Here is a 10,580-nt window from a genome sequence, read left to right as displayed (position 1 = left end):
ATCGCTAGTTGTAGAATGATCCTCTGTAAACTGTTCGTTACTACTTCGAATGGAGGTATCGTGGCTGCTCTGGGTACTGTACAGGCCAGGATAGAATTCTTCCGCTACCTGTACTATATCTTTGAAATGGCTTATGATATTACCCTGCTTATTTTTAGGTGCACACATCTTGGCTTTTCTCCTAAGCCGAGTTTCTTTTCTCATTGATATCATGCAGCGTCCATTTTTTATAGCTCCCTCAGCCTTATTCACGTTATAACTTCGAATATTTCTTATCTTCTCCTCGTTGATCAGTTTTGAAAGTTCTGCGAATTCTATCTGATCTCTTGAGTTGGACACTTTTATTCTTTGTCGTTTCTTTATGAGGTCCTTCGTTACTTAACCCTTTGTGGGACAACATATATTTTTTGCAAGAATTATAAAAAATTTTTTATTACACTTGAAAATGAGGTGTACAGAAATGATTCTAAACAAATTTCACAGTTTTATTATGTATAGTTAAAGAAAAAAATGTGGGACGCATTTGTCCCATTGACACTAAATGGGAAAATGAAATGTGGGACGTATTTATCCCATTGACCTACACGGGTGCCACACTAGGTTAGTTCTGACTAACCACTTCATGGAATGGTCCAAAACAGGTCACACAAAGCGGGACTGAGCATGCCTTGCACAAGAAACTAGTTCGCACTTCTTTCCCCCTCGTGGAACACCAACGGCATCTGCGCCTATTTTCCACTTTCACAGGGTTGTGCTCTCTTCCCATGAACCGAACTTCATCCGATACGCCAACCATTTTGTGGCCATTTTTTCTACCCTCCTTGTTCATTCTGAACGGCTTCCTGCTGCCGGTGGTTCTGAATGTCTGGCCATTGATGAGTTCCCGTCCAAGAACCAATCGAAACCATAAGTAGGTCATTGGATTCACAGCATTTACTTGAATGAACGCGTTGACGATGGCTGCATCGAGCAAGAAATAAAATATTCTGTACCAGGACTTTTTGGACCTCCTGTCAGCTCGGTATGCATTGCGCTTTTGGTCGAATTTGTCGACTCCTCCCATCCAAGTGTTGTAGTCGGATATAGCCTTTGGACACTGGACGGAAACCGAAGACCCATTTGCAAGCTTGCGGACAACTTCTTCTGTGTCCTTTGGGTGGTGAAAATTCGATAAAGCATGCACATTTTTTGTGTCACGCCACTGATATGCAACAATGCTTCCTTTTGATCGCCAGATATATTCTCCTCTCTGGAGTTTGTTGTCCATTTTCAATTCATCAGGCAGATCCTTCCTGTTTGTCCGGACTGTACCAACAGCAAGAATTCCTTTCTGTGCAAGGTCCTCCATGAGGCGAGTGGAAGTGAAGAAATTGTCAAAGTAGAGTTGCGTGCCAGGCTCAACGCCTTCTACCAGAGACAATACGACGTACTCTCCAAGTGCTTGGTTGGCAGGACGCTTCGCATTTTTTCCTTCATACACCTGAAACGCAATCAGGTAGCCGGTTTCTGAATCGGCCCGGCACCACACCTTGTAGCCGCGTTTGATGGGCTTCATTGGCATGTATTGCTTCAGAGACGATCTTCCTTTGAATAGGATCATACTCTCATCTATAGCTTGATGAGCCGATGGCGTGTACTCTTTCTGAAAACGTTTGTTCAGAGCATCGATGAGAGGGCGTACTCTTGCCAGCCGGTCATATCCATCTTCGCCTCTTTTTTTTCTTTCGTGTTGTCACTCAAATGCAGGCAATTCATGATGGATTGGAATCGCTTGAACGACATGACTTTTGAGATTTCTGGTGCATTGAAAAAGTTATCGCTGCTCCAGTAAAGGTACAGCTGATGTCTCGGGTTTACACTCATGAGAATCAGGATGCCGAAGAAAGCCCGAAGCTCATCTAACGTGATCGTTTTCCATTTTCGCCGGTTTTTCTGTTCTGCAAAGCGGTTTGTTTCCTCTACAAGGAGCTGCATTACTTCGTCGTCGAAGTAGAGTGAAAAAGCTTCAATCGGTTTGGATGGCAACTTTTGTGACATCTCAGGATCCCATGTTTTTGGGACTTGCAGAACATGGTCTGGCTCGTCACAACCCCATGTGCCCGGCGTTTCTTCCTCATTTTCCACGATGTTGTCGCACAGGTCTAGCGATCTTTTCCGCCTCTTTGTTTTCTTTTTTGTATAGGTTGCCTTGCGTTTTGCCTTTCTGCTCGTTGGCGCAGCCATTTCATCTGCACTGGCATCCTCATCTGTACAATGAGGCGCAAGCTCGGGAATGACATTCTCGTCTGTGCTTTCCCCATCCGAATCATTGGAGTCCGGATCGTCCGATATGCTAAAATAGAGCTCGAGAGCTTCTTCTTGTGATAGAAATCGCTTGCCTGCATTAGAAAGCAACGACAAGTTCTAGATCAAATAATTCGAAAATTACCGCTCAAAATTCTGCCATTAGGCTTAGCAAAATGTGCAACTTTTTTCAGCATGGTATTGAAAATTTGCATTTATCTCATTATATGTAAGCTCAAATCTCAGAAACAAGAGCTGATTTTAATCCAGGGTTGTTTCTCTGAATGCAGAAAAAAGGAATTACTTACCAGGCATGTTGATTTTCTTTTCTGCCGGATCGCATATAGTCGAAAACTTCCAATGCATCAGAAAAAAAGAACGAAGTTTCAAGTTCTGGACTCACTGCCTCATCTAGTGGAGGCTGCTGAAACTATATTTAAAAGAAGTACTGAAACCTCTCAATAGGTGGTAGCACATCACAAGAATGATTCCGGTTTCCTTCTGCTTCGTACGAGCCCTTTAGAGTGGAGCACTATGTGGGACGTATGTGTCCCACTGTCCCACAAAGGGTTAAGAGAGCTTAACTACTGGTTGCCATGGTGCCTTACCTCCCACTTCAATTGCTGCCTCTGAGACCAGCCTAGTCACGGTTTCCTTCATCACATCTATGTCATCTTCATCTCCCTTATTTAAGCCTGCATATTTGTTTGCAAGTAGCAGCCATAATTGGTCTGCCTTTATCCTCACTGCGTCTAGGTCGGCCTGTTTCTTCGTGACCAATTTTACTCCTTCTCTCTTCATATTAAAGTGAAAACTAGCCCTCACTAACCTATGAACACTGCTCTTTACTCTACCTAATGCTTCTAACTCCTGCACAATTATGGGATTATCAGAAAGTATGAAATCTCCATTTCTTGTTTCCCCGTTAGGGCTTTTCCAGGTCCACTTTCTGTTGCTACGCTTCCAGAAGAAGGTGTTTATTATTCGCAGTTTATTCATTTCTGCGAATTCTACTAGCATCTCTCCTCTAGTGTTATTAGAATCGATACCTTAGTTGCCAATTTGCTTGTTCACCAGCTTGTTTTTTCCCACTTTCTAATCGAAGTCGCCCATTACTACAGTATACTGTGTTTGAACTTTTCTCGCCGCTTATTCAACATCTTCATAAAGCTGATCTGTTTCATCATAATCGCGACTGGAGGTTGGGGCGTGTAGGTTTGTACTACCTTTACTTTATACTGTTACCCTCTCATTAATGCTGTAAACCCTTCAATTACGTTGCTCACTATGTACTTATGGATTAGGAATCCATGTTGGGGCGGAAAAATTGGGGTAAAGCGCAGCGCAGTAACTGTCTGTCAGTTCAGACACCTCAACCGCGCTGCAAGGGGGGGGGGGGTGAGGGAATGAAAGTAGAGGAAGAGAAACGGCACCAGGGGCAGCAGAACGCCGAGGAAAGGCGACAGTTAGAGGCGGTCGGCGAGGCCGACGGCCTCGCCGACCGTCCTCAAGCGATGCCTATGGACTATTTCATGATAAGGCTCGCAGGTTTCCTCGTGTCTCTCCTCCTCGTTCACGCCGTCCGCATCCGCCGACGAGGCTCGGCGCGCGAGATCTCGAGCCAAACTGTGAGCCGACGTATTGCCGGGCACAGTCGCGTGAACTGGGGTCCACACGAGGGTTTTCACGCCGCTTAGGGGTGCCTCGCGAGGTCATGGTAGGCCTGTTTGGAAATTCTACCGCGGACGAAATTGCCAATGGTCTGCTTGCCATCGCTGATGACGGTATTCGCTTCCGCATGCATGGCCATGGCAATCGCGGTTTCCTCCGCTTCCACCACTCGGCCAGCCGTGATTGTTGTGTGTTCTATCAAACCTCCATTGTGATCCGCTACCACCGTGGTCATGAGATCGCCGCGAGGGCGTCTGGCTGCGTCTGTGTAGACCACTCCATCTTGCGAGCCGTAGCGTCGCCAAATGGCTTCACTACGGGCCTGCCGACGGCCCTGATGGAACTCGGGGTCCATGTGGCGGTGTAGAGGTGGGGCATAAGTATGCCCCCTGACCTTTCGCGGAATCGTCATGTACTCTGTATACCCTCGGGGATGGCCTCGACACTGAGCTTCCGGAGGACTGTGCGGCCAGCCGGGGCTAGCGAGAGACGACGCACTTGGGCTGTGTGGTGAGCGTCTAAGAGCTCCTCGATCGTGTTGTGCATGCCTAAGGCCTCTAGCCTTGTGGTATCCGCGTGGTCCGGAAGGCCCAGGGCTGCCTTTGTGGTTCTTCTGATCGTTGTGTTTAATTTGGCTAAGTCCGTGGCTGCGAATTTGACATATGTTGTCGAGTACATAGTTCTGCTGGTCATGTATGCCTGCACAAGTCGAAGCAGCTCGCCCTCGCCCATGCGGTGGTGCCGATTACCCACCCGGCGAATGAGATGTAGTGTGTGATTGGTCGCCCTCTGGAGTTTCTTTAACATGAGCACGCAGCGCAGCGTGTTCTGACGGGAGTATGCAATGCTTTACTACTTTAGACTAACGGTAGTAATGGTAATTATGACAGCACGCCACCGTTAGTTTTTCCGTCTGCTGCTCCTCGTGTTGACGCTGGTTCTCGGGAGTCCTAACTATGCTCTGCCTACCCATAATAGTGCTGCAACAACACTGAAACCGGTTGCTAGGCTGGTTCTTTTATATATGAACGGCCAGTGACGTCACTCCCCACGTCGCAAGCTGCTGTGGCTGCGAGCGCTTGCGCAACAGTAATATTTACCGTGAAACGTATGTGGGGAGCGGTATACGTACTTCGCATTGTTATCAGGAGCGCCTTATCATCAATTATGTGGTTCGGATGCTTATTTTGTGCTTGCTCGTTATTGAAACGAATGCCGTTCTGGATGTTGTATGCGTGATTCCGAAGAATGCATACACTTCCGCTTCACCTCGACGAGTGCTTGAAGCCTGCTTCACCTCCTCCGCGGGTTGGCCCGGTATTGCACTAACTCGGGGATCGGTCCACATTTTATGCTCATGGATGATGGCACGAAAAATGCCGATTAACTAGGAGCTATAGCAGCGTCGCTGTAAAGAAGACCGCAGATGCGTGCGACCTTGGAGAATTACAAACCGATTGGAGAATTACAAACCAGCGAAGCTGTTTCTTTCGAGCAGTTGCCGTAAGTTTCACTTTCTCGTAATTACGTCGCGTACTTTAAAAGGTTGCCCATATATATATTTGACTGTTCCGTTTGAAATCTTGTCCGCGTGTAATGATTTTGAACACTCCTTGATACTATTAAAAAATAAAGAACAGTAATTCATCAACACACATGTTACTTCACCATAACGTTTACGATTGAATCCTCCCTCCCTGACCGCCACTCCTCCCCCCCCCCCCCCCGCACACACACGCAATTGCCGCCACATCATGATAGCGGTTGAGTTCACAGTTCTTCCAGGGCAACGAGATAAATTCTGTGTTCGTAAAACACATTCATAAAGCACATTCATTTACTGCTAATGTCCCAATTAATCCACCGTCTTTGTAGTATAGCTACGTACGTATTGGCCATAACGTGCCCTTAATTTTCACCAAATATAAACAAAATTATTTATTCAATTCTCCGAGGATATCGCCGAAACCAAGTTGGAATGAGTAATGGCGCCTGAAAATAGGGAAAGAAAGCTGACGGCTGAGTAATTATTAGCAATGCTTCTAAAACGAACAGGAACGCAAAAATTTCATCGCGCATTGCCGTTACCATGTCCCACCTTCCCTTGCCACAAAATGTTAAACCTGTTGTAAACTGTATGCAGCTATGTCGGGACACTGAGAAGCATGGCTGACAGTGGCCATATCACACGCTCTAGCACTTGAATAAGATTTTTTTTTTTTTACAGAAGCTATGTTTCTATAGTGTACCACCGATTTTCAATAAATGTGGCCTTGGCGGCTTTTATAGCTAGGGCAACGGGATCAATTCTTCCCCGCTCGTTAGACACACTCAAATACTCTAGAGTGCTTGCATACATAATTTATTGCGAAAGCCCCAATTACCCATATATTTTGAACTTTACCTACACATCACCCATTAACTTGTCCTTACAGTCGCCAAACATAACGAAGCTGCCTCCTTTAGTTCAGTGCAGACACCCGGTGAAACCAATATATCACGCCTGAAAAAAGTGAGAAGAAAATAGATGAAGGTTCAATAATCATTCGTTAACGCTTCTTAATAAGCCAAAAACGTTCAAACTATGGGACACATTGCACTTAAGATGCTGCCCATTCCTTCAAAGTATAAAATATCTGAAACGCAGTGTTTTCGTGGGACATTGGAAACCTAGTTAATAGCAGCAGCGTGATACTTCCGAACACTTGTTTACAATTTTTTGACGCTGTATTTGATCAACAGGCATTTACCACCGCACATAAGCTTGGTGTATTGTTCTACTTGTGTTCGCAAAATTTGAACTCATTTGTAGTTGTAATTATACCAGCGCCGCCTGTCTAAACCTCAGACCGCTCGTAGAAGAGATCGATCATGCTATGGACCACTTGCATACGTATTCTACTGGAAAATGCGGATTTGACCCACCCGTTTGGAACATTGCCTACACTTTTGCCATACCATGCCCCTAATTTTCCGTAGATGGAAACAAGGCGCCTTGATTAGCTCACCGAAGACACCGGATAAACAAATTACGAATCTCGTAAGATGCACGAAAATACATGGAAAAAGGAGGGTTTAGTAATTATCTGTGACTCTTGCATTTAAAGTATCGACACCGAGTTATCGACAACGAAATAAAGGGAAATATCATGACCGACCTGGGGCCTTATCTGCCGCACCCCGGCCGAAGTAACACGTCACGTTTGGTGTTAGCTGTCAACAAGCTGTGACAGCTGCCGTCCTACAGGTTAGATTAAGGGCACAGATGTTCTTTTTTTTTTGCCACAGTACCTATCACCACAAAAGCGAATTGGCAGTGTCAGTGCAAAGGTTTAAAGATGCCTTTTGTTTCGTCCCAGTCTCCATGTCTTTCTCCAATGTGCAGAAGGTAAACATGATCTTTGCCTTGGGCTCTGCAAATGGCAACAAGAGGAAGGTCGAAAATATCTATATCAGTCATGGAAGTGCGCCGACAGACCAAACGCATCGACTATTATCAGAAATTATGAAAACGTGAGACAAACCGGAGCTTCAAAAAACAGCGGCGGAGGACTCCATCTTTGAGTCCTAGCCTACGCACGGATGCTCTAGTATTTATAGCCTGAAACCCTCATGCTAGCGTGCGGGACGTGGCTACTCAGATACCAATATCCAAATCATCAGTTTGGAGTATTCTAAATGACGGCCTTCCAGCCGCACCACCTTAACCAGCACCCATGCTTAAAAGATAGGGACCTGTAGAATCGTCTAGATTTCTCGAAGTGGGTCCTCACAAAAGCCGATGAATCACCAGACTTTTTGGGCAACATCTTGTGCACAGGGGAAGCCAAGTTTTCTAGAAATGCCCAGGTAAATTTACATAAAGCATGCTATTCGAGTGGCTCCAATTCACACTGGGCAAAGCGCACTCGGCACCAGTACCAGTGGTCGTTCAATGTGTGGTTCGGAATTTACGCCTGTGCTGTCATCCGTCTCATCTTCTTCGATCACACACTGAAATTGGACAGCGTTATGTGAACGAAATCCTTGAAGGAGTGATGGATGAGTTTCTCAGCGAAGTCCCACTGTCACGTCTTCCACTTATGTGGTATCAGCAAAATGGGGCGTCAGCACACAGCAGCACCAGAGTACGAAACTGGCTGGATGCGACTTTTCATGCGCAATAGATTGGTAGGCACGGCCTGTAAATTGGCCGGCTGGGTCACCTGACTTCTCTCCGCTCAATTTCGCTCTTTGGGGTTAGGTGAAAGATCGTGTTTAAACTACCGACCAGCACATCAGATTTGTTCAAGGAAAGGGTAACGGATGTCCGCCGTAGAATTCCGGCGTCGGTCATCAAGAAAGCCATTGAAGATGTGATAAAACGGACACAGTACTGCGTATCTGCAAAAGGAGACGTATTCGAACACGCCCTCTAGGCAGCAGCTGGTATTCAACGGGGCTTACAAATCCATATATAATAAGGGCACACTGAAATCTGATGTGTGTGTGTGTGTGTTTTTGTGTGCAGACATCCTGATTGTCAATTCGGTTCATTTAGAAGGGGTATATTTACTTTCTTGAAAGCATCGGTTTTGCCTTTTCTATATGCGTTGGTCGCTTCTCGGTCTGTTGATATAACTTTTATTTTTTGACGCGAACATGTTTTTGCAGCACGTATACATATTCATGAAAAATAAGACGGTCACATTAATTTGGCTTTGGTCCGAAGCAAGTTTCTGGCGCGAAATTAGCTTCGCGCGCACTCTTTTAATGCGGTGCGAGCAAAGCTGGGATTTTGAAACATTCTATGTTTATTACATTGCTTTTCGCATTTCGGGCGTGGTCAGAGCAGCGCTTCGGCCGCGTTATCAAGAGGCTTTTGTTATCAATGTGATCAGTCGGCCTTGAGATACGGATAATATGTGTGACGTATAGAGAGGAAGGAATAGCTGCGAAGCCGCGAAAGCTGCTTTTGGTGCTCCTTCCGTACCATTATCAAGGTGATGCGCTGACCCTTCGGGTTGGCGACAGGCAATGTAGTTGCTTTCAATCAGCTTATTTGAGGTCTCTGCTTTATGGGGATGCGTGTGGGAGCGCACTCACTTGGTATTTTTCATACTTCGTGAGGTTTCTTTGCCAGTCGGAAAAAATTGTACACAATTAGTACGTCGCTGAAAACACCGCATTTAGATGTCATTTTAGGGTGCCTACAAATGCATCATTGACACTTTGAAAATTAGGACAGTACTTCTCGAGCTCGATACTTAATTGCAATTATTGAATTAAATCTCAATATCAAAAGGATTACTGGCGGCTACTCCACTGTATTGGAAACAATGTGCACTAGGTTTTCTTCGAGTAACGCAACTGCTCTATTTTTAAGTCTTGGTGCATGATAATTCGGGAACATTGTATAATTCACTGAGTAGCCGAAATGAGGCGAAGACGGATTCACTCGAAATCAGAAGCTTCAGCAGTCATGCGCAGCAGCGCTTATACTGGGACTTACAAAGAGCGAGAGAGAGAACGAGAGAGAGAGGGAGAGAGAGAGAGGCTGCAATTTCGCAGTATTAGTGATAGCCAAGTATGCGACAATTACACGAAGGAAGATTACGCCACCGAGAGGACTCAGGCTGCGAAATTGAACTGTCCCCTGCTATGAAGTACTGTATGAACTCATATAACGCCGTCACTTCAGCGCTCAATTATTCAAGGTCATACGAAGTTCCTTCAAGTGTATATATATATATATATATATATATATATATATATATATATGGGGTTCGGAAAGCTGGTCGGGCCCCAGCCCCCCCCCCCCCCCCCACTCACCCCTCCCTCCAGAAAAAGGGAAATTCCCCGCCTATGTGCATAGGTATTTTACTGCAAAATGCGCATGTGACCCACCCATTTGGAACATTGCCTCCACCTTATCCACACCATGCCCCTAATTTTCTGTAGATATAAACGAAATGCCTTGTTTAACTCAACGAGGGCACCGGAGAAAGAAACTACGAGTTTCGTAGTAGCCCCTTCAGTCGCGGCGTACACGTTTGTGAACACGAGTTATTTTTGCCATTACTGTGCAGTGGTCGCAATAAATAGACAACGAACATGAAGCTTTGAGTAAGTTGTACGTTCTGCTTTCTTAATGTACGCCCATTTTACTTCTGAGTGAGATTTATCGCTTCACACGACCGCTTTCATGAAGGCGCTATCGTCAGTGACGGTACGTTTCAAGTGCGGCGCTTCGGCAGTAACCGCGAAAGATTATTTCTTCCCATGTTGTAATTCTTATGCCCAATAATTGACCTGTGCATGTAAATAGAGCGGGTGATTCAATATATTTAATGACAAAATGTAGCATAACTGACTGTACAATAAATTAATATTTAATTCTTGTGTAATTATGATGGGTCACTATAAATGCACAGAGTCATTCTCCCACCTTGACTTGCTTTCTACATGCAGTCTCCAACACCTTGGGATAAAATCATGTAAACTTCACACATTTATTGACAGTCGATCGTATTTCGTGACTGAAGACATTTCACGAAAATACACGAAAAAAAAAAACAGTCGTCTTGTAATTATGTGCAACACTTGCACTTAAAGCAGGGAAGTGAAGTTTCGCAACGCACTGCGCC

At 45.3% G+C, this 10,580-nt stretch overlaps 1 protein-coding gene across 1 annotated transcript; it reads right to left on the bottom strand.

The window, feature by feature from the left end:
* Positions 1–408: 408 nt before the first annotated feature.
* On the bottom strand, positions 409–2,861 carry LOC135905200 (piggyBac transposable element-derived protein 4-like). Its single transcript, XM_065436219.2, has one exon. It carries the CDS (start codon positions 1,598–1,600, stop codon positions 602–604), a length of 999 nt encoding a protein of 332 aa, XP_065292291.1. The 5' UTR covers positions 1,601–2,861; the 3' UTR covers positions 409–601.
* Positions 2,862–10,580: the final 7,719 nt, after the last annotated feature.

Source organism: Dermacentor albipictus, chromosome 3 (assembly GCF_038994185.2).
Source record: "Dermacentor albipictus isolate Rhodes 1998 colony chromosome 3, USDA_Dalb.pri_finalv2, whole genome shotgun sequence".
NCBI lineage: Eukaryota > Metazoa > Arthropoda > Arachnida > Ixodida > Ixodidae > Dermacentor > Dermacentor albipictus.
Note: the sequence above shows the minus strand (reverse complement) of the source record. Positions and strands in the feature narration are given on the sequence as shown.